Consider the following 25411-nt stretch of genomic DNA (forward strand, 5'->3'; position numbering starts at 1 on the left):
TTCTTTTCCTCGCACAGAAGCTAATCAGGTCTTAAGCCTCATGGAAAGGAGGCTAAAGGTCAAGCTTTGCTTTATACAAGGTCAGGAGAACAGAGTCAGAGAGTCCAATTAGCGAGTCGTCTTTGAATATTCATCTTCGTCTGTGTGCAGACGTCTCACAGTCCTCACTCTCTCTCCAGATCCTTTAACGGCTCTGATGTCGTCCTGTTTATATTTGGGGGCTTTAACTGAAGAGCCTCATCAATTATTCTTACCTACAAGGTGAAAAAAATGGGACCGAATGAAAGCAAACCGAATGAATATAAATCCTCTGATGCACCCCAGAAGGACTGAAATTACATACTTTACCCGTTGTCATCAAACCTCCTCCCATTTTTGGATCAATGCAATCACGCTCAGATAACCAGCGATGATAAACTGCAGCGCTCTCGCTTGTTGCAGCGAGCTTCTCCAACAGGCAGGAATGGCTGCCATGTTGATTCTGGCCAAGCCAGAACCAGACTAGTGGCTAATCGGAGCCAAGGTAATATTTGAGGATTTTCGTGTTCTGGAATCATCGCATGAATCATTTTGTACTCTTTGTCACATCAACAACGTGGACCAGGCACTCGATAACCACAGAAATATATGGTTTTAGAGTTTTTTATTTCGCCATTAATGTGATGGTTTGACCAAAGTACAATTTATTCGTGACATACAAAGATGTCTCAAGGAACAGAGATTATTTATGTCTACACATTATACATAGACGTTAAAGAAAATACATTTGTTCAGGAAAAGAATAACAATAATTAAGATAAATCCTGAAAATGAATCCCGCCGACAAAAAGGAAAGGACCAGATCACCCGAGTCATACTTCCTGTTACTACAAGTTTAGTTAATATTAATTTTTTTTGGCCTGTGACTAAAAATGTTCAAATATTTTGACTCTGTCGATGGATTCTCTCATATTGTTTGGAAGATTACAGATTCATCTTTAAGCAAACAGTGAATCAATATTGACTTGAAGACCCTCTTTTCTATTTTTCCTTTACTAAAGAGAACCTGCCTTACTTTGGTAATGCAGGGTATTTAATATAGTTTAAATATATATTAGTTTATATTTGTTTCAGTAAGATTCTAAAAAAGAATGTGAAGATAGCAATGAAAAGACTTTCTTTTAAAGAGAGAAATTAAAGGACACATTTTCACCGAGATGTCAAGATTAAAAAACCTTACTTTTTAATAAATTATTTTTTCAATGTCTAGTTGTGAAGGAACAAATACAGACACGCATAACTAAGTGTCAAAACAAAACAACGTTCATTTTGAAGGCTGATAGTAAGCTGCTAGAAATATTTCCAAAGAATTTTTGCTATGACCTCTTGTGCACCCTTTAAATGCCCTTCAAGGGGCTGCACTTTGCCCTTTGGTTCCACAACACGGACACGCCTCTGCATCCCAACTCCCATTACTGAGTCGAGTGAACATCCCAGGATAGACGTTTTCTCACCAATTAGTCGATCTGTTTACTGTCGTGGCTGACTAAGTGATACCCAGTCCTCAGGAGCGCCCCCTGCACTCAAAGGTCTCTGAGAAAAGAGACTTTATTTGCCTTTATAGTCCAGACTAGACTCCAGTATCTCAATATCAACCCTTGGCTCCTACATTCAATTTATTGTTACGGGTGCATAGAATGAAACCTTAGCTGATGCATGACAGCTTGACCTTGACAGGAAATGTTTTTTTTCTTGCAAATATTTAAAAACTCGTTATTAAAACAAAAGGCAGCCTATAGTCTCTGTGTCTGGGAATTAAACTGTCCACGTCTGGTAAAACCTTTTAAACATTATTAATTAAAATCATGTATTTTGTTTCACGTCCACTGTGAAATTCCAAAACCTCATGTTTGGTGAATATCGGTTTTCAACTTGTAGGGTTGTGAACATTTTCCGTTCGACAGAGCTGATTAATCATTTTTGTCAAGTCCCAGTTCAGTGGAGGTTAACTCCTCAAACAGCTGCGAGAGGCCCGGGTCTCCTCCCCGCCGGATGAGCGAAGCCCCCAAGACCTGGAAGTCTGGGAATCATCGGAATTGTGAGGGCTGAGTTATGGTGATTGGAGTTAATAGTGCAGCGGGATAGTTGGCGCTCACCAGTTCCCCGGGATCGGGTGAGGATTCCTCATTTACATTCAGGTTAATTTGAATGTTATCCAAAGTAATTTTTCCATTTCTAGCGGGGCGTCTAATAAAATAAGTGATTTATTGGTGTGGGGGGGTGAAGTGCAGACAATTATTAAATCCATTGAACATTTTACCAGACTCATGACTGTCATTAAAAGGCTCATTTAGAATGGACAGTGGGGGAAAGATGATCTCTAACGCCATTAGCAAAGCTTTTGATAGCTGCTGCTGTGAAAAATGGACAGAAGCTGCCTCTAATGGGGTTTTTGGTGTATTCATCAGCATATTTTTATTTATTTATAAAGCAGAAGTCTGTTGTCACATTCTGTCTGCACTTATTAACTCTAGCTCCGAGCTGAAAAGTCGACTCCTTCCCTGTTTTAACCAAACTTCCGCGCTGCAAAAAAACACAAAACTTATTTCCTTAATGCACATTTTATGACTCTCTTTTGTATTAATTCTGAGCCCAAAACATGCAGTCGGATGATAAACACGTCTCTCGGGTGCTTAGTCATTCCTTTTCCTGACAGGTTTGTCTCAGAGTTGGCCCCACAGCTAAGATATTGTTGATGCAAATTTCATATTCAACTCTTTGATTTTCGCCTGCAGGGCAGACTTGTGTATCTTCCTCGGATATTGACGGCTGTGGCTTGGAGGGGGAGAGCGGGATGATTCTCTGCTTCCACTTGAAACCCGGTCAATTAGTCTACACTCGCTGCCCTTGAAGGAACAGCACCCTTTTACAAATGAGTCTTTAATTGAATGTCCACCAGGTACCCGTGGCACACATTCACGTGTGGTTCCTCATACTGATGTAAAGACCTCAGGCTCCATTAGGAGACAAGGAGCTACTTTTTGGATGCCTTTCGGCGTATCCCATAAGGAGGTGCCACGTCAAGTCAGCCTCCTCCACTTAACACATCTTCCTCCTCTTGTCATAACTCAGTGTATACAAGCTGGCTGGTTATTTTACCCTGGTATTTAATCGATGTTTTCATACTGTAGCATGCATCAGACCCCGGTATGGTGATTGGCTAGCTCTGTCTTCACATTTTGAAGTTTAAAAAGCTTCAGTTCATCCAATATTCACTTTTAGCCAACAACGATTTTAAAGCATAAGAAACTAATTTACAGCCTAGTTCATTAATTTCACTACAACTCTAATGTTTATCTTGTGCTTATTTAGGTAGAAATGTAATGATACCTCAGGAGGTCTCCTTCGGGAAATTGTTTAAATTTGTACATGCCTTTATCAACCAATCATAAGTCAGCTCGCTCGATCTCCGCCTCTTGACGGGATTCAAGCTAAAGACTGCAGATTGGCTTTAAAACCGTGGTTCTGTAACAGAAGGATGACTTCACAGATGCTACTTCCATATGTAATCCAGCCTATGGGTCCTACATCCTCATCCAAACCCTTTGTTTTTTCATAAAATGCTTATGCTATTGATTGTGTAATTTGACTAACAGACAGAAGGATGATACATTAAATGCCTAAAATCACTGTTTTTGAAGTACCAAGTCATACCTATTGAATTGTCGTCTCATAATGTAAGGAAACAAAATGCAGCGTCAAAATTAACCAGATAAATAGTAGATAATAGTAGCGTCTGAACCCATAACTTGAACTAACACCCTTTTTTATGAATTATTAAACCATGAAAAGACTGATGAACAATTTAATAAAACCACAACCAGAAAAACTGTTTCTCATGCTGCACATACACAGATGATGCAACATCAACTTATTAAAATGCTGATGAAGATGATTAAATGATCAAATATAAGCTAAGATGAAAAAAGGTTGTGATTGGAAAATATGCAACCTGAGTTTTCACTTAGTTGAAAAACAGCAGTGCTTTTTTTTTAATCCCCGACCCTCTGGGATCGCCTCTGAAAATCCTTTTCCATGTCTCTGGACTAGTAAAAATCTTTTGTCTTTTCGTCCTTCTGGATGAGAAATGATGGCAAAGTGCAGTCAACTGATTTCTGTTGAATCAATCATCAAGTCGGCCTGCGCACATATGCTCGACCGCACCGTCTTATTGAAGCATCATTGTTTGATTATTGAACTTGACACATTTTCTCACCCCCGTGCATGAAGAGCAGGCACACACTCATTCATATGCACTCACTTGTGCACACACACCGACCCCCCTCCAACCCCCCCTGCTGGACCATTAAACAAGTGCACGTCTCCTTTGGCTTCTTAATGGAAGCTGCCATTTCAAAGCCTCCATGAGAGAGATGTTAACCTTCCGCCATACTTGTGGCATAAAAAATGGATCAAAGCAGAGAAGCTTTGATGTCGACGGAATATTTCATTTGCATCACTGGACCCGCACCGCTCCACACTGCCCTCTGCTGGTGGGAACGAGCACATTTCTTTTAATTATGAGTGTTTTTTTCAAGAAATGGATTGAAGAAAATGGCATCCGTTTCCTCCCCCCCAAGTCAGTCCATCCATCAGGTTTTGTAATGTAATGAAGAGTCTGAGCTGGACTCTCCAGGGTGTCATGTCTGAAAAGATCTGATAGTAAAGAGGCGTGGTGTCCATCAGCCTAATGTCCTCTGAACTTTTGACCCTCAGCAGGTTGTCTTTTAAAACCCCGAATCTTGGCTCCGTCCTTGGAATTAACGCACAATGATGAAGTGGAAAAACGCTGGTGGAATTTACCATTCAAAAAAAAGAAACAATTTCCTTTTCCCACTGCCTATCAAAATGGAGGAAGTGAGCTTGAATGGAGGTAAACAAGTGAAAACAGGGACGTGTGCTCCGGGGTCGCGGACTCGTTTCGTGTGGTGGAAAAAGCCCGGAAAAGATGGGAGTTGAAGACAGAAAGTGAAAAGACATCAATAATGGATGCATCCGCAGCCTCCTGTTGTGGAGTTCATTCTAAGTAGATGATGCAAGTCTTTGGGAAAGTGCAGCTTGACCCCCTATTCCTGAGCCGACCTCTCCATCCTCAGTCCCAATCCTACACAGGGGACTGGGTTGCCATATTTCCCAGCCGATATTCAGAACAGCACCGGGAGGAAATCTATACCCAGTCGTCGTCATCGACTTATAAAATTGGATTTTTAATTAAACGAAGTATCGGCTTGTTAGCGCCAGAACACGGATGTGGAAAGGTACGTCTGGAAGAGGCTCTCAACTGATTGACTTTAAGTTTAAGGCCTTTTTCTTTTATTCTTGCACTCTGCCTCATTAAATGTGTGCAAGAAATCCCGGCGCTCCTCGGAAAGACACTTTCTTTTCATTAGAACAAACACAGGAGTTTGTTGACATCTCTTAAGACCCTCTTTTGTTTAGCAGCTCTACTGTTGCAGCCTCCCCCCCCCTCTCTCTCTGACAGGACTCCAGTACAATTCCCTCATGCTTTTATTCTTGCTAGTTTTTCCCTATTTTCCGACCCCTCCTCCTCCCTGCCTTTGTTAAAGACGGCCCCTCATTCACTCCCCCACTCCCTCTCTCTCTCGCTCTCTCTCGCTCTCCCTCCACTCTCCTGCTCTCTCATTATACGATCAGCCGTTCTGCTGGCTGAGAGTCGAGCGTGCAGGAGGAGAGTGTTTGGGAAACAAGCAACACACTGCTTTTTTTTTTTTAAAGGAGGAAAAAAAAAGAGATAGGGAAGTGTCGGGAGCTGCTTCTCCACCTCCCTCTCATTCACTTCTCTGCTGTCATCCCTGTGCACTGACTTCTCTCACTGACACCGGGACCACTACCTGCTGGATTAACCAAAAACCCTTTTTTTGGACTGACTTTTGGATACGCCGTGTCTGAGAAAAAGGGAAGTTATTCTCAATCACATCAAGGATTTAAAAAAAAGCATCATTATGTGATGAGAAGAGTCTATTTTTTCACCGGGGGAAAAAGAGTAAAGAAAAGTCGTCCCCTCTGGCTTCTTTGATTCCATGCCCTCTTTCCTTGCGTTGCTTTCATTCAAAGTCTCTGAACGCTGAGCCTGGTTTTCCCCCCTCCCCACCGACCCCCACAACTTCCACCTCCTTTTCCTTACACTTGTTCAGTCATGAGAGATCGCAAGGTGGACCCTCGCCGCGATCCTGGAAGCATATGGTCTAGCGAGCGGCATCCAGCTGCCTCCCGGTCACCCTGCTAATCAGCCACAGCTTCTGGTGACAGCGGCACCTTCGCTGGGATCTCGGGGAGTCTCGGACCAATCGTTAGGAGGACCACTCTACCGGAAACAATCAGGAACGTAACCCCCCGATGGTCGGGATAGTAAGAGGGAAGGCGTGGAGAGAAAAGCGATGCTAGATTCAGGGAAACACTTGTGACACTGGAGAGCACCGGACCTTGACTGGGATTGTAAGGGATTTATTTTTTTTCAGGGGGGATCGCTCGTGGAGTGGCATCCCCGGACCCTTGTAATTACCAACCTGGGTCAGACGAGTGACAGAAGCGGATTGCCTTTGTGGATCTACTGCCTGGAAAGTTTTCCTCTGCGATGTTCATTTAGACAAATACCACTGATTATATTCTAAAATGTGTTGCTTGGAGACGGATGGATTTTTATTGAAGTATTCGACCGTAAGTCCAATCACACTAAAAGGCTGGAACCGCGGCTAGGTCGCCAACCGTTCCCGCTTTTCCGCTTCGCTTTACTTCTTTGAGAAGTTCCCCAATCAACCGCCATCATTTTCTCCAACGGGTCCTTGGGCACCCCTCGCCACCCTCCCCGCCCCATGGTGTCTTCCGCCCTGGAGGGGAGGGGGTCGATGGAGTGGACCATGAGCCGGTGCCACTACCCCTCGCCGACGCCACAGGAGCGGGAGCGTAGGTACCAACACAAGGTCTCCCTGGTGGTCCGCTACTTCATGATCCCCTGCAACATCTGCCTGATCCTGCTGGCCATCTCCACCCTGGGCTTCGCCGTCCTCCTCTTCCTGAATAACTGTAGGTTCAACTCTTTGTTTCCGACGATCCTAGAAATAACCTTTTCTTTCAACCGAAGCACAAACTTTTCTCTCTTATCTCGGCTCAGGCGGGGACAACAGGACATTTAAAGTCACTGCTCTGAGTCTGAGGAGAATCGTTTTTTCCAGTCTTCTAAAGCCTCGCTGTATTCTTTGAGCTATAGGTTTAAAGTCCAATGCAGGGAATTTCAGAAAACATGTCCCTCGCCTCCCAATTACTGCGTCGTGCTCTGAGAAGAAATGCTAATGAAAGGATGACGTGAGCTCATGGGTTGCTAAAAAATATTTCAGTCGTGCCATCGAGAAACTTGTGGCCATTTCCAAGTGTCTTTATTACATATTGTTTGTCGCATTCATTGAAGTTTTAGTCTGAAATGTTTGTCTTATAACTGTTCTTTGTATCTTTGTATCACGTACATTTAGCCATTTCATTCTATTTATATACAATATATTTGTCTCTTTATATTGCACTTTCAATTCACTAAACTGACCCTATAAGGTTCAAGGACCCTATAGAATCCACAACTTATTTTCCAACGATGACATTTTTATTATTGATAGAGTTTCAAAACACATTTTTTATTTAATTGACGTTTGTTCGTGTCTTCCTTTATATTGTATGTAAGTCAATATTTATATATATATCATTATTGATTTGATTGAAACACAATTAGAGTCAGTTTCTTAACAGAATCCAAAAAGAAACCTTCAGGTCGTCGTGGGTTTCATTGTTTTTTATTTACTGTCCCGCTCGTCCAGTTTCAATTCATTTAACACAAATGAATCAAGAAACAACAAACAAGTAAAAGGATGTTTTAATCTGGAAGAGACATGGAATGGGACACTTTGGAAAAGTCTAAAACCTTTTATGATGCAATATGGCTAATCATGTGATCAAAAAATTTCTCCTTGTGTATTTCTAACAGTATAAAAAATCTTAATAGAAGGAGATGACAGTTTATTATAGGAAGAGCATAGCCGATGACAAAAAAGCATCAGAAAAAACGAGGACAGGTCATGTTGACATGGAAAGAAGAAAAATCTTGACATCTAAACCAGAAGCTAGTTTGCGATTTTAAAGTTGAAATATTGTCGCATTTTTCTTTCAGAGACTGTTTTTAGGGTCGTATTAAAGCAAAAAATGATCATATACTTATAAGAATATATTTGGTTGTGATGGTCAAGTTTTAACACTTGATCCAGCAGGTTTTTTGCTTGTGTTTCTAAAGGTTCCTCTTCAGTGATAATGTGAGTTGAACGAGCTTGTATTTATTATATGGACATGAGCACTAATCACTGCCTGATCCTCAGCAACCCAACGTCTGCCTCTCTGGATTTGACAAGGGCAATTTTGGTAATTGAGAACATGATGTGTAACATTTACACATCGATTGTCGTGCCTGTGAGCACAACGTCCTTCGATAAGGTTGTTGTTCAGACTTGGGTTTGTGTTCACCGACTTGGACTTGTCAATGCAGCTGCTCTTATAGAAGATTCCTCTTCTTCATCTGGGCTCCAGCAGGTTCTGCTCACTCAGGGGTGGTCCTCCTTCCTTTCTGCCTCATCTCCATGAAAGTTTCCCCTCATGAACCCTTCATTGATGCATTCACCTCCTGCCTGTTAAAACAAGTCCGCTCCCCAAAAAACCCATTCCAGGAGAATGAACCTGCTTTTGGTTCAACGACTAGTTCTGAATCATATAAGGCGCTGCCCAGGGGCCACCTGCCATCTGCTGCTTGTGGTTACAGGTCCACCATGAAAGGCACCATGCAGTTTTTATTACAATTATTCTTTACATTTATATAGATATATACACTGGGTAATCTTAAGGATTATATATATTGTCTCCATTGCTCATACATCTGACAAAACATGACACAAAATTGTTAAATATCCTATAGGTTATTATTTGGCTTCTTTCAAAGATCAGCCCTCTCGAAATGAAACGGTAATAAACGATAAATAATAATGTATAGAAATGAAGTAATCTATTTAAGAGATTAAACTCTTAGTATTTGATTAGACAATTTGTTTTTTCTCCTTTGTGTTTAATTTTGTGTTATTATTTAATTAAATGATATGCTAATAATCAAAAATGTAATTATTTTTTCATAGGAGCAATGTGTTTTTTTTAACGTAGTCGTTTTTGTGAGTTGTAAACTTGACAGCTGGCAGAATGAAAGCGGTGTCACAGCCATCATGTCAAATAATGCCAGACGCTGCAAACATAATAACTCTGATTGCAAAACGCTGTCATGCTGTTTAATATCACACACCGGGCGAGTAATGCCATTCTCATTTGATGCAGCGTAAACTCACGAGGCGGAATAGTAATGGAGGGCTTTCTGAATGCTAATAATCTGCATCCTGTTCGACTCCGGCGCTCATGAAGAATTCAACATGTCTCATATTTGCTGTCCCGGTATAATGAGTTGTTGTTGTCACTCGTGACTCACGCAGGTTTTTATTCTAACTTTAAGGCAGTTGGTTTGTCTAAGCTCTGCTTTATGAGGCTGTTTGGATTGAAACAGATGTTTTGCTAACATAAAAATATTATGAATATATATAGCTGAAAATAATAAGGATTCTTCTTATAGTTCACATATAGTTAACGTCAAGACGTCTTCACAGAATAGAAGTTAGAAAGAAAAAATACATTTTATTTCTATTCATAATATACAGAAGAGAATGTTTAATATCGCAAGTAAGACATTTTAAATAAAATAAGACCAAAAAATGGATTATGTTTCTCAAACTAGGGAAGCACTAAGACGATACATAACTCTGCCAAGGAGATAATTTCACAGGAAAAACTGATTCTATATCGCAATCTCAAACCTTTATCAACTGGTTGATTACAACATATTTTGCCACCAGAGTAACGATATTTATTTCTGTGATTTATTTACAGTCTTGGTCTTTTAATATTACCTTAATCTTATCTTTAACTTTATTGAAACGTATTAAATGTTCTCTAAATTTAAATGGATTAAAAGGACAATACGTAGCAAACTTACTTAAGCAACACGCAAGCAAAACATGAGCTTGTGCCTACAGCTTCTTACGCAACACATTCTTCAAAAGAGTCCTGGATCCCGATGGTAATTCCGCTCATCAACAGAATTTTATCATTTTTATCTTAATGTAATGTCATAGACATGACATGACACTCACTGATTAAATAAGGACAATTAATAAATAATATTACTAAAAACTATAGAAAAATACTCTATACTATAGACATCATCATCATTTAGTTTTTTTCTTCTTTGCAGTATCTAATTGTCGTCCAGCTCCACGCCTGCCTTTCACAACCTTTACATCATCAATATTTCAGTCTATCCTTTATTGTAATTGCTCTCACAGTCGCACTAATCTGTAGCCGCACAATGTTCCGCGATCAATTCCAGACAGTTTTAATGCGAACTCCGGAGAGTGGACCAACCTCCACCTTTGGAGACGGAAAGGGGTGAAAAGGCGAAAGCGTGTGCTTGAGAATTTGATGAAGGCAAAGAGGCTCAATTACGCTGCCAAGAGGCCCCGGCATGTGCTGGCCGTGACAGCTGGACGAGATGGCGATAGTGCCGGCGCTGGTGACGTGAAGCTTATCTGGGACCATGTGGTTGGAGGAGGGGTGCGAAGAGGAATCATGCAGCCACCGCCGCCAACCTCCTTCTATTTATCATCCCCGTGTTCATCTCACAACGAAGTGACACACACACACTGATACGTGCGCACACACGTCTTCCCCGCCACATGGCTAAATGTCACCACCGGACACGTATCGACTCTGCGGCGATGTATAGAATGAGTGATGGTCACGCTTTTGAAATCCAGGCGGCGGCGGCGTGTGGACGATGAGAGTCGCCGATATGTGCTTGGAAATCCAAATCTCTGCCTTTTTTTTTTCTTATGGAAATGTGTGGGAATTGTTTAGCTTGGCGGCGTCACCTTCACCGTTTCCACACTTGCTTCATCTCGGGCCGAGATCTACGAGGTCTCCTTCTCTCCATATGTTCTCCTGATGGAACTCATTTACTGTCATGGCAGGACCGAGCCAGGGCTTCAGCAGACACTTCATTATTCACCTGCAGCTTCAGCCCTCTTTTCTACTCCCCCGTCTCCCTCCCGTTCCTCCCTCTCCGACCCCCAGATGTTGACAAGCAATTTTCGTCTGCCGAAAATTTCAAAAGTGGGCAGCGTCCTGGGACGCCGGGCGAGTCCTGAGTAGGGCTCGGGAACAGTGGCTGACAGGGGTCTCAAGAAAAATGTGTTAGTGGGGTAATTGATGTGATGTGTTTTATCTTCCTCATTATCCTTCAGCGCCGAGGCTTCAGGGAGCCGATGGCGCTCGTCCGCCTCATGTGTGTGTTGGTGTGCAGCAGGTTGTGACAACTCAACAGGGCTCTCTGCTGAGTGAGTCAGACTTGTGAGCTGTCTGGAAGAGTGCAGATGGTAGTTTGGTTTGGCTTCAGCTCTGTGCCCTTGGACCCCGGCTCCTCTGTGGCCAGTGTATCATTGAGAAACACTGATTTGCAGACTGTGCCAGACTCTTCATTGGTGGAGTAAATAATTCAGACTCGCGGAGTTTCTCCTTGGGTTCCTCTCTCCGGGTCTTGTCTTTTTATGTCCCTCTGTATCAAGAGCACTGAGGTTCCATCGAAGCACAAATAGTTAACTTGACGTACACGGGAACATACTCATAAAACACCCACAGTATGAAAAAAGTAATTGACCACAGACATACAGCCACACATACACAGACACAATCTTCCCTTGTTGCCTTGGCGATTGTCTCTCCAGCGTTTTCTGCAATCTCGGGCGGATCATGTCTGAGAGTTCCATCGAGCACTCAAACACACGTCAAAATGATAAGATTAAGGATTTAAATTCAATACATTATTATTTAATCTGGTAAACATAATGTTCACTTGACACACATTCTGTAAATGATCAATAGTTAGAATTCTGTAACATTTATTTTAATTAAACCAAATAAATGTATATAACTGTACTTTATTTTTTTTCCGTGATGAAGAAAAGAATGAATTAGGGGCAAAATAAAAATAACTATTCTTCTCTTCTTCACTACTTTTTAATCTACAAAAACATTCTGCAGTGGAAATTATTTGATTTTCGTTAAAAATAGTAAGATTTTAGTTGAAAATGGTTGAATTACAGTTGAAAACTGTTTGATTACAGTAGACAATTGTTTGTTTACAGTTCAAAATGTTTTGGTTATAGTTGAAAATAGTAGGATTATAGTTGAAAATAGTTTTTTACGGTATAAAATTGTGTGTTTACAGTTGAAAATGGGTTGATTACATTAAAAATAGTTGGATTATATTTGAAAATAGTAGGATAACAGTAGGAAAATACTTTGATTACAGTTTAAAATTGTTTTATTGCAATTGAAAATGGTTGAATTACAGTTTAAAATTGTTTGTTTACAGTATAAAATTGTTTGTTTACAGTAGAAAATTGTTTGTTCACAGTTAAAAATTGTTCGATAACAAAGATTCAAAGATTCAAAGTGTTTATTGTCATAGGCACCTAGTACCATGAAATTCTTTCTTTGTTCCCCCACAAAAAATGCACAAAAATATGTATAAATATATAAATTTAAAAGAACTAAAATCCAAAAACACAGCAACATAACAGTGTAAAAAGAAGTAAAAGAACAGTACTTGTCAGCATGAGGTAGATGGTTGATTATCTGTTCAGAAGTCTGAATGCGGTTGGAAAGAAAGAGTTTTTCAGTCTTGTTGTTCTACACTGAAATGGTTTGATTAAAGTTGAAAATTGTTTGATTACAGTTAAAAATTGTGTGATTCCAGTCGAAAGATTGTTTTTATTACAGTTAAAAATTGTCGAATAATGGTTTGATTGATGAAAAATAACATAACCATGTAAGTAAAATAAACAACTTTGTATACTTTTTAAAAAAATTTTTTTATAATTATTATATATAATCAAGTAATTGATCACAATGAAGTCATAAAAACGGGTCAAACTATTCACTAAATAAATGAATCACATGTACATGTTTAAATGTATACATTTTACTCGGGGAAAATATTTACAGTCACGCGGTTGCATGTGGCCCCGAGGCTGGCCATGTCTGTGTTGGACGATAAGCAGATACATTAAATGTGTTTTTTTCCACAATTCGTGGCTTAATCTGGCCCCCAGGCTTATAATGTGGGCCCCATGAACGCTTTAATCTTTAACCTTTGACCTGGAATTAATGAATACACATTTAAATTTAGTTTAAAATATAAATAATTAACCTTCTTAATGACGAATTTGATCTACTGTTTCAAATAGTCATGTTAAAAATGAAAAGCAAAATCTCAAGGAAGAGAAGAAAATGATGCAGAAGATACTGTATAATGATTCCAAAACGATGGATAATGGATCTCATGAAATGATTACTTTAACATATTTGTCCATGTGCTGCTGTCTAGTTTGTAGTTTCCTCTCAACGTCTTGTTAGCAATGATGTCATGCTGAACCTCTTGAGTTCTCCTGGTGGAGCTCTGAGGTTTGCGTCACGACCACAGAATTGATGCCCGCCATCATGCCAGTGTATTCTCAGCGGGATCCGGCGTGACACACTCACTGCATTAAAAATGTGTTTCATAGAAAACGTGTCCTTTGTTGCGACTCTATTAGTCGCCCTCTTACCCACGCCAAGTCCCTAAACCCCCGAACTAAAAGCCTATTTCTGCTTTATCTCTTTCAGACAAACCTCCACACTTCACACCAGCCCAGCCTGTTGATGGTAAGTCCGCTGAGGTTCCTCTCTTTTGTTGACCACCGGTGTGTTTGTGTGTGTATGTTGTGGGGTGACCAGGTGAGGGGGGGGTGTGGACGGGTGTGTACGGTGGGGTTTTGCATGAATAATAGCAGTGGTTATTTCAACAGACAGTGTTGCGCTAGACTTGTTGTTCTGTCACACCAGAGTGGTGTTTAATTGCTCAGGGTGTTTTTAGAGCTATGGGCAGATAAAGTGTAGCTATAATTAAATGTTGGAGACGCTTCATTTCAACAACAACCAAACAACAAGTCCGGTCTCCAGTTAAACACACTTGTGTGAGCACATGTTGTGGTTCGTCCCAGGTCTTCCAGATTGTATCGTTGGCTTTCCTCGGTCCCTATGAAACGATATGACATTCAGGAGCTAAGATATAGATAAAAACAGGAGTTGAATTCACCATCAAGTCTCTCCAGACTAAACAGCCTGAAAATTCATCTGTAGAGTGTACAAACAAGGGCCACACCTGTCTATAAGCTGCAGCTGTTATAACTTTGTAACCTGTGATAATAACACTGAATGATTGACACATCATTTTTAGATATTAGAGTCAGAATCGAACACAGGATTTTTTTTGTATTACAGAAAAAAAGAAATGAAAAAGAGGTTAATACAAATAAATTCAATCTAAATAAAACAAGAGATATTACTTAACAAAAGCATATAAATATTAAATAAAATTAAATATATTAAACATTCTTTTCTTTCCAAACAGTGCTTTGAACGTGGCAGTAAAACAGCTAGATAAAAAAAACAGCTTGCTGTTATTACCTCTAAGGCTTTTGATGCTTTTTGAATTGAGGTAGTTGTTTACGCTGCTGTCTCACCAAACGTTCATTGATTCACCTTCCAGCACCTCTATTTCCTTCTCCAACCGCCAATGGTGCAGGAATGCTTAAAAGCACTGTTTTACTAAACAAACAAAGTCATAGTTATTCATGTAAAAACTTGGAAACTCCAAAAAATATCTAGATAATGAGGATAAAAATGGCTGACAAGAATATATTTAAAAGATGTTAAAGAAAGTCTAATAATTTTCTTGAAACTTGACTGAACTAAAGCATATTTTGTTGTCTCTGGAGCGCAGAGCTGCACCATCAGTCCCCTCAGTCACCCTCAAGTTTACATCTGATCCTCCGCACTAGATGCGACTCTGTTTTGATTCTTCTCCGGCTTTGGAGTGCGAGGCTTTAATTAAAAAAGCAACAATGAATTTCCAAAACAATGGCTCTCGGCGCGATTTAATTGGAGCTAAAACAGCTGGTTTCCAACGAGCTCCTATGAATATTGAATCGGCGCTGTGAGATAGCGTTTGAAAGACCTCAGTGTTTATTTTGCCCATTATTGACAGTCCCGTGTTATCCCACTAGTGCGTGGGCGCCACAGACAGGGGAGAATAACTGGGAGAAAACTGTTTAATGATCAACACTGGTGACAAAGCTTCCGCATTAAGAGGAAGGAGGTCTCTGAGATCCGCACGTAGACGGCGAAGCGTGATCAAAATAGCTTTTTACTAACAGGTCAGCAGTTTTTGTGTTTTGGAGAGAAAACAAACATGTCATTTTCTTCCATTTTTCAGGCACATATCAGAACAACAACATGTGATACAATTGCACGCCCCTCCAATTACAGCCGTGATTGTTTTTGCTTTAAAACTAAATGAAATTGACTCAACAAATAATTGCATCTCCCAATGAGGTCTCCATTTGTCGGCTTTCAAAGCAAATATTGCCACAAAATGTGGCTTTCTGCTGAGAAAATGAGAAACAGCATGCGGGCGGCGAAGCTGCCTATTTCAGCCTCCCATTGAATTTTCTTTTTTTTTACAATAGACATAATGCTGCACCGATCGATTGATGCATGATCCATTTCCCACGTGTTCAAGTTTCTCTTCGCGAGAAATTATTTTCCGCATGAGCCGAGCCTTTAAAATCCACTGCGAGCTCGTAATTACGTTTCCAATAATAAAGCTCTGTTCTTTTTTTTTTGCCAAGAAGCAAAAGGATTCTGGCATGAAGATCCTAATGGTCATTTTCACAATATAGAGATTAGCTAGACGATGAGTCCACGCAGGCGCTTGTGTAGATGTGGTGGAGGTCTAATCTATGTGCACCATTAGTCAAATGGGCTCCGCTGTTGGATTTGTCCTCAGCACCAAGGACAACACACTCTCCAGAACTTAATTACAGGAAAATCCAAGACAAGATACTGTGTAGTGCGCATTCTTTCGGCCAGTTTGCCTTTGAATCTCCTCTAATGAGACATTTCTATGAGGAGAAATCAAAGGAATTTGTTCTTCTAAGCGACCAAATCGCTGGTCTTCGGGGAGAAGGGGGGAGAAAAAAAAAGAAATGCAGGTTCGGCACAACACAAGCCGAGATATTTATGTCGTGCGTCGGCCACAAATAGCTGATGAATCCTCCCAAGTGGAGACTCATAATCACCCTTCCAAATACACTGACAAAAGTCACAATGCAGTCATTAATTTGGCTGTTTTCCTCCAAGAGCTGTGGATGCACTTCCTCCACTTGGCACACATTCGTCTTTCCCTGTCTCTCCTTGGAGATAAAAATAGTTCTTCGGTCAGAGAGGGGAATTTTGGGGATGTGTGAATGATTGGAATTGGACACAATGAAGGAAGTGCTGCTGAATACTTGATCAATAAGGTGATCTTATGCATATCATCTGTTCAGATGGTTGTCATGGGTGAGTTGGTCGGGGTGCTATTTTTGAGATTAGACATTCCTGAAGTGGATTTTGCTAGCTGCGAGATTAGCGGCGACTTCTTTCCATGCTAGCTTGCTATCCATACAAGTCACCTGAAGAGTCACAAAGTCAATCACACAAGCGCCAAAAACTGTTTAGGTGCGCAGACTTCACCTCAGGGATCTGATTTCTTCATGCAATGAGATGGTGGAAACGGCCAGATCTGATTTTATCAGGAAACTGTGTTGCCTAACAAACTATATTTTTACCCAACTGTCTTAAAACAGGAACTAATTTGGAACTGTATAATGACATCCATTATTTCTGAAACAATAGTAGTCTTGGACACTGGTATCTTTAAAGCTCACCATATCATCATGAAAATAAACTCTTGGCAAACCATTCGACAGGTTGTCCATTTGACAAGTGCTTTAAGAAAAGAAAGTGGTTCCTATATATTTTTTTCTAAAATGACACATTTTTTAGTTTCAACCCTACTTATAGGAAAAGTGCTTTTGGTTCATCAATCCATTTCCCAATTGTTATTCCAAGCGCAGCAGCATATATCATTTTTGATTTTAGTGTTCTAGGGTTCGCAGGAGTTGGCGTATATCCCAGAGACATCGGTCAAAAGGTGGGGAAGGCGGCCAATTCGTCGCAGTTTTAGGTTTTGTTACTGAAAATCAACAGTTTTTACAGATTAACTTCAAGCTATTCTCGGTCATCTTTTTGCCATCAACACACAATTGAATCACCTAAAATCATGAGCGATCACTGCTGGCTTCAGGGTCTAAAATATCGAAGGAAACGATGAACAAAAAAAAGCGATGCAATAACAAAGCAAGTCGAGGGGAATTGGTTTTGGACAGACCGGGTGTCCCCAGTGACCAGCATGGTTCGGCGCAACAACCTGTCTGGCGGCGTCCCAATCGCCATGAAGCCTTCCATTTCACATGCTATTACGACGCCGATCCCGAGAGGTTTTGGAAAAGCCGACAGACAAAATAAACCTCTGGACTGGAAGCGTGATTTCATCTCAAATGGTGGCACCAGTGTGTTCACTTACTCCTCCTAGAGATTAGACAGTCTCGTTTATCGTCTCGGGGGTGAAAATAGTCGCTAAACTCTCCAGACCAATTACCCTCTCGGATGCTTTGGAGGACAGGCGTACATTTGCGGACACACATGCTTTTTTATAATTTATTCAACGTCATCCTTTTTCCCGGGTCTTTGACAGTAAGTCTGACTATAAGAGCGTCAGATTTAATTATGAATCCTCGGACAATCTTAATGAAATCTTTTCACATCACAGATTTCTCACAACACAAAAAGAAAATATCTACCTCATCTTAAAACTGGGCTGCGAGGGGAGGGGGGGTACAGGGGGGATGTTGGGGGGGGTTTAGTGGCCGGAAAGGTCTCCGAGCGCGATATGAAGGATGCGGCGCCAAGTTGTTTTTGCACCGAAAGAATTTCACAGAAGAGCTGTCATGTCTGGCTTTTGACAGAAATCTTCTCGTTAGCTCAACTTTGTCGGAGCCGGGGAGAGCAAAGAGCCTTCGACTCTATCAACTCAAAGTTCGTTGCCCTTTGAAAAGTACACAGAACTTTTGCAGAGATGAACCTTTGGCCGGGGTTAATCGTTTGTGTTGACTCAGCATGTGCGTTTGAATCGGAAGAGCTCGGTAGAATGAAAACATTGTCCACCGCTAATCATTTGTTTTCACGCTGAAAAGCCTGAGGGTCTGTTGATTTAATATTTGGTCGACACTTCTCAGCCTGTCAGATGATATTGACGTTATGAAGAGCATGTACAGCAGATTTATTGCCAGAATCAGACTTTCCATGCAAATTAAGATATACAGCTTTTCCCTCCCTTGCGTGGGAGTTTAAGTTGTACAGCACCTGCAGCGATATGTGTGGAAAATATACAAAAAAGTTTAAATAGACAATGAAATCTCTAAATAAACGTGGAACTTGAGATGGAGGATGGACAGGAAACACATTTAAGTTTTCTATTAACATAATTTAAAGTACTTTAAGGAAAGTCTAGACACCTATGGTGTTGACTCTTCCTTATAGGGATGGGTGGCTGTGGCCCGGTTCTGATATAAATGGTGGTATCAAGACAGAAAAGCAGATTGTGGTGCACCAATAGATTATTATTGTATTATTATCTATGTTCTTGTTTTACTTTTATTCTATTTTAGAAAAATAACTTTTTATTGTTGGACGTTTTTTCATTGATTCTTTAATCCCCATTTCAAAAAAGTATTAATTTGGCAGCAGTATCAGATAAAACCGATATGACACCTTGTTCTTATTTTTTACGGTCAAATTTTTGCTCAAAAGTACAAAAAAAGGAATAAATAATAGAAAACATATTTGGCCTATAATATTAACATGTATTGTTGAGGTTTAATCCTCTACTATCAAATACACGTAAACAATCAAAATTGCTGGGATGGAAGTCATTCCATGTCAGCTGATACAATATTCACTCAATACAAGATTTACATTATTGACATTACTCAATTTATACTCGAAATCCTACATACATTCCAGTGAGATGTGGTAAGGTTCATGGTTGGTGAGGTACTGACTCCTTTAGTGTCAGATTTACAAGTAAACCCAAAAGGGAAACTTATTCAATTGGCTACTGGTTATATCATATCTCAACAGCATTCTTCACAGACACACGCACAGTCTTAGGTAAAATTTTCAAAGACCATTTCTATGATTTTATTAGACTGATGTCCTCACCTCCCTGTGGGATATTAGTCTACATCCTCTAGATTTATGGTAGTATTCAATTGTGGATGAATATCGATTTATAGCATCATAAACCTGTCATCTTTGACATTGACAAGAGAGTCATATCAGAGATATTATGTTTTAATTAAGTAAGTAATTTATATTTATAGAACGCTTTTCCAGGCCAGGGTCAATTTATTTTAAATTCTATATTCTAAATATTTAACTTCCCATATTTAATTATCTGAGACCTTTCAACTGGCTTAAAATATTAATTTGTTTTGAAGAACAAATAGATATATAAATAAAATAGAATAAAAATATAATATAATATTTTTATATAAATAGAATGAATGAACTGATAAATAATGAAAAAAGGATTAGCAAACGTGGATTTAAACAGTGTAGAGTATGACCATGATAATAAAGGATTACAAGGAAGACGCAGCTGATTACATGCTCTTTATTGAAAGGCCCAACGTTTATATCCTCCTATTGAGGGGAATGTACCGTAAAGTTTAGCGAAAATCTTTCCCGATTTAAGTTTGACTCAGAAGTGAAGAATCCCAAGTGACAGTTAGCTTGACAGTATTATGATGTCAGTGCTGTATTTGTATTAAAATTTAAAGTTACGATGACTGGATCATCATAAGTTGTTTTCAGTGATGCTGTAATGAAAGATAGACCCGCCTTATGTTGCTTCTGATTGGTTAATATGTCGTGGGGTCTTCTGTGATTGGCTAGATTTACGCAAAAAGAACCAACGTCTACCATCACCTGCCTACCCTGACCGCACGTCCCTGATACATTCACACATTAGCATATCTTTGATGATGATGATGAACTCAGTCCCGGTGTAAGTCGTGACTACGTATTCCAAATCAAGAATGCTTATGGGGGGATGCCAAAGCTTTTGGTGGAGCAGCTGGTTGCAGTAATTACATCTCAACGGGTCTTCTGATCCGCCTCAGGATCTTGTCACCTGGTGTTCTCTCACCTCAGCTGACCCGGCATTGATTTGCAGACGGCACGATTTTTGAGATCTGAAACTGACAGCTCCATTCTTTTGATGACACTGTCATTGTTAACGCCCGACCCGGGTTGGCTTTGAAGTTTCGTCCGCCGGGCAGGTGGGGTTACGTCGGGACCATGTTAGGATCAGCCGATCTTTGAAGTGGACGGACATCACGCTGCGATATCAGGCTTTTGACGTGGGAGCTGCCAGACAGTGTGTTGGATAGAAGGATCCGATCCGGGCTGAAGAAGATGATTGATTGTTCCACACAAGAGTCACTAGAATACATTAGCTCGGAATTAATTTGAAAGGTTAGTTCACCCAATATTTACTTAGTTTCTACTCACCCTCATGTCGACTAAGGGTTGGGATTATTTTCAGAGTAATCTGTTCCTTTTTATTATAGTTATAGAGATAAATGCATGTAGCGACTGGCGCTCACTGGTCTTTGTCTTCGTCCAAAAATACACAAATTATCCAAAGACCTCCATCCTGCTCGTCCGTAACATTCCACTTGCGTTGAAGCTTCCAAATGAGTAATTGTTCTGAATAAACTTAAATAGGTCTATATATTTAAAGTTTGTTGGTAGCGTTTGTAGTACCAGGAATCTTCCGTTAAAAACAAGCTTATAATATAAACGTATAATTTCTTTATTCTTTAAACATTTTTGGAACAATTCCTCAGGTTGCGGCATCAATACAAAAGGGGCATTATATACGAACAGTTTGAAGGTATTTGGATGTTTTTAAGATCATATTTTTGGATGAAGACGAAGACAATTGAGCGCCAATTGCTACATTAGCATGGATATGCTCTACATTTTTGCCCATTACTCCCAAAAGGAACGGATTGCTCCTAACCCTTACTGGACATGATGGTGAGTAAAAAGAAAAGTTTTTTGTCTCCTACTTTAGTTTTTGCAGAAACTGTCAACTCTGCGCTCACCGAGCTACATTTAAATCATGATGGAATCAATTTGGACGAGGCTTCAAAAGGTTGTTTTCACAAATTGTCACTGAGTGAGTTGTTAATAGTGAATCGTTAGGAAGTAATTTGATTTGGAATTTAATTCATTAACCACAATCACACATTTTGCAGTACGACACAGACGCCCGTCATCAGCAGGACAAACAATAACGATCTGCAATACCATGAATCAACGCCTGATTTTTAAATGTTTCTTTTCAGCAGTGGAAGCTTTTATTGCGAATATACAGGCGTGCGGCTCGGAAGCGCTTTGTTTCCTCTTGTCATTTATTGGTAATTAAAAATTCAGAATGGTCTAATGCCACTTTGAAGCCCAAATAAATCGCTCCCTGTCGTCCGCTCGGGTGACGGCAAACATTCTTCGCCGACTGAAAGATGCTGTTGTTCTTTCCCGCGTCTGACTACAAATTAATTTAAATTGGGAGTCGTCGCTCCATTTTTGAGCAGTGATGGGCAGCCTGTAATTTAATTGTTGAGCGAGGATGTCGGGAAATAACCAAGGCGTGACGCTAACCAGTGTGACAAATTTCATTGTCAGCTTGTTAATTAGGGGAAAATAAGTGGCTGGCGATGTCGCTGTGTCGCTCAACAACATTGTGCTGTGATATCCTGCTTAGATTAGCTAAGTCCTGCTCACGCTCATTGTGTCTCGTGGATTGATGGAGTGTTGAGCAAACATTCCACACAAGTCACCCCCGGGATCAAACTTTTACTTCGCAATTACACTTTGTGTTTGGATTCTTAAAAACCTGTGGTCATCCCTCTAATCCTGGTCACACCCCATTTAACTTGCTTTTTTAATGCAAAGATTTATCATTCTGTCGAGTTCGCGTGAGCATTTCATGGGTGTTGTCATGGCAACCAGGTTTACAGTAAGCACTCAGTTAAATCCCAGTAGTTCCAAGCACTCCATCGAGAGTTGAGCGTTTCCTTTGTTTTGTTTGGAGTGAACAAGCCTTTTTTTTTGGATTGAGTAACTCGACACTCTTTTCTATTCAAGTGCGGATATTTTGTCGCCAAACCTGAAATGGAAAAATGTGTTGTGTTGTATTGTTGTGCGGCAATGTCAAGGTTACATTTCCATCACACTTGACTGCACTTTTTTTTTATACTGCCTCGCTCTATAAACAAGTGGCAACAACATCTCAACATGTTTTCCTTTGAAAGTAACACCATACAAGAAAACATGACACAAAAAAACCAACAAGAAGAAAGAAAATTCAGTGAGTACAAGTACAGAAATAAAAATAACTGTTTTTCTCTCCGCTCCTTTTCAATCTCAAAACAATCTCATTTAATCACATATACTGTAACCCAATACGAAAGACAAGATGAGATCGAAATGTAATCATATACCGTAAATTCCGGACTACAAGCCGCTACTTTTTTCCTACACTTTAAACACTGCGGTTTATACTACGGTGCGACTTATTCATTTTTTTCAAAAACATTTTGCTCAGCAACAGTAGACCAATAGAATGAATGAGTAACTTTGTGTCAGCAGCTCCCTCCCGACTACGAGGAGAAACTTACTTCATTCCGCACATTCACTCAAACAAAGATAGCGGAGAATTCCATCGGGCCAGATGAAATCATAAATATGGATGAAGTACCTCTGACGTTTTGTAACGGACCTTCTCACATAACTCCTCGAGAGATCGTCACACACACATTCTTCATGGGGCGGAGCTCTGGTGCGGACTTGGTGACGCTCCAGAGTGACAGCATTAATTATAACAACACTGACCACACATGAAGCCGTTATAGAAGTTAATCAAAATATATTTACTTAATAACATTTAACAAAAAACGCTCCTTAAAGGAGGATCAATCAAACATGAACAAAACAACGAACACCCACGACACCCCACAGTCAAATCCCCGCGACCAGTGTCCAATGTTCAAGTCCATTATTGTCCAGAAAAAAGGCTGCGTTAAGTGAATCCTAGGTGAGGCGCAGAGACGCAGGACGGCCCGCCGTGAAGTCGCGTTTATCCGCGCAATCACTGCGTTACGATCAGGTGGAAAAAAGCAAACTACTCATCCGTGTTGCCGGCGTGATGAAGAAATAATTCCCCGGTTGAAGGACACGGACAGTTTGTCCACCTGCCTCGTGCTTTTGTCGCTGGTTCCTCGGACTGTAAATATCTGAACAATGCTTAAGAAGAATAACACAGTGCTTTATTTTAAGTGTAAGAAATGGACGTGAATTACCGGTAGTTCATTTTTTTGGCTGTTTAAACCTGCGGCTTAAAATCCGGTGCGGCTTGTATAATTACAAAATTGATTTTCTTTCTAAAATTTGAGCATGCGGCTTTTAATCGGGTGCGCTCTGTAGTCCGGAATTGACGGTACATTGCAAAAAGGAAAAAAAAGGACGATAATTCCAACTATTTTAAATGTAAACACACGGTTTTATTTTGGTTGACTTGTTTGTGATCCAGCTCCGTGCAGACTTTAGCAAGCTTAATGAGTTTCTTATTTATCTAACTCTGAAATCTTGATTTAGATGGATATGTAACAGATTGAAATCGGTTAGTCTCAGTGTTTCATTTATCATAACTGCTCAGGATAAATAATTGTAGTTAAGTTGAGTGAAAAGCTTTAGAAAACGATCTTTCTTCGACACGTCTTTTAATCATTTTAGACTCACACACCAATGTTTTCCCGCAAATCATTTCGGGAGCGCGGTGCAGTGTTCTCCAGGCACTTTTCATTATCATACTCAATTATGCTAAAACTATTGTTTAACTGCCTAAACTGCTCGCTCCTTCATTTACCTCTCAGCGGGATGTGATACGTAATGTTGCGACGGTGTGAGTGACAGATCAGTTTAGGGAATCATTGACATGAAATTGGAGTAATTACCACTGAGACGATGGTGCATTTCAACAACATAGACCATTAGAACATGAGTCAAAACTCAGTAGCTCTGGCTGAGAGGGTTGGCTTGTTCTGAAGCTTGTAATATGTAAAAATGTTTAAAAAAGTTTATTCCTAGTTTAATTTCTTGTTCCTGTACGTGTATGGTAGATTAAACCCTCAATGATCTTTAGAATACAATATTTTATCCTCATTTTGGATCCACTAAAACCAAATCCAATATTAGTCAATTTAGTAATCTTATCGTTTAATACGGAGTCTAGACTATTGACCATTAAATGACCTTGATTGAACCAAAACAATTTTTTTTTAGGGTTTTTACTAACCAGCTAGCATTTTGCATCACTCTTACATCATTGTCATTATTCAAAAAGACACCTTAAATGTTTTAAGTGCAAGTGAAGAAGCAATGAGATTGAAGCACACTTGTGTAGGTTATTAAGATTTTTATGTTAGTTTCAGATGAATATGTGTGTCATTGTGTTTCGCTGATACCCGTTTGGTCTACGCTTATGAAGTGTAGTTTGATCTGTGAAGTGTCTTGAGATAATGGTTATGATTTGTCCCTTTAAATTAATCAAATACAATGTATTGAAATGAAATTAATTCTGATGTTGATTTATTTTGAGAGGTAGTGAAGGTGTCTGGACAAACAAAGACAAACTATTAAGTTTCCGAAGAGCTCAACTTAGGCCAAACAACCTTTTCTATTTCTCCACTTCTGCGCCTTACATTTCCAACTCTGTTTTTTTTTAATTAAAAGCGAGAGTGGTCAATAAAAAAGCTGCACAAAGGCGGAGATTAATGATCTAATTTAAAGCCATTTAGACTTTCAACAGTCTTTTTACAAACAAACTCTAGTGTTCTTTTGTGGAATACACAACTTTCCCACGTGAAGAATCCCAAGATCTGTTCAACATATTTCTTAATTGAACCATCAAAAGTGCCCGTATTTACTCGCCCAACATGGTGTTGTACTTGCCCCGCAGTGTACCCGTCGATCCTGTGGACTGGCATCTAAATATTCATACTTCACACATGTCTGCTCCATCTGTAGCTCCTGCAGCATCCATCCACGATACAGCACCAACCACATGCTCGCACCCGGCGTCTCATCCCCCCCCCCATATGTTGTGGCGCTCACC

The 25411-nt window shown here is 40.1% G+C and overlaps 1 protein-coding gene across 7 annotated transcripts in view; it reads left to right on the forward strand.

Annotated features, from left to right (window-relative positions):
- The window catches only part of agrn (agrin), a 236399-nt gene that overhangs the window by 74678 nt on the left and 136310 nt on the right, over nucleotides 1-25411 (forward strand). For 5 of the 7 annotated variants that reach the window (XM_087780707.1, XM_087780708.1, XM_087780709.1 and 2 more), the window contains one exon: nucleotides 13849-13887. In XM_087780707.1, the coding sequence (XP_087636833.1) occupies nucleotides 13849-13887 (39 nt within the window). Of the gene's footprint in view, nucleotides 1-5736; nucleotides 7084-13848; nucleotides 13888-25411 lie in introns of those variants that run through there. The other 2 variants (XM_087780710.1, XM_087780713.1) reach the window with 2 other exon arrangements.

The sequence above is a fragment of the Callionymus lyra genome, chromosome 19 (assembly GCF_982586985.1).
Source record: "Callionymus lyra chromosome 19, fCalLyr1.hap1.1, whole genome shotgun sequence".
Classification (NCBI taxonomy): domain Eukaryota; kingdom Metazoa; phylum Chordata; class Actinopteri; order Syngnathiformes; family Callionymidae; genus Callionymus; species Callionymus lyra.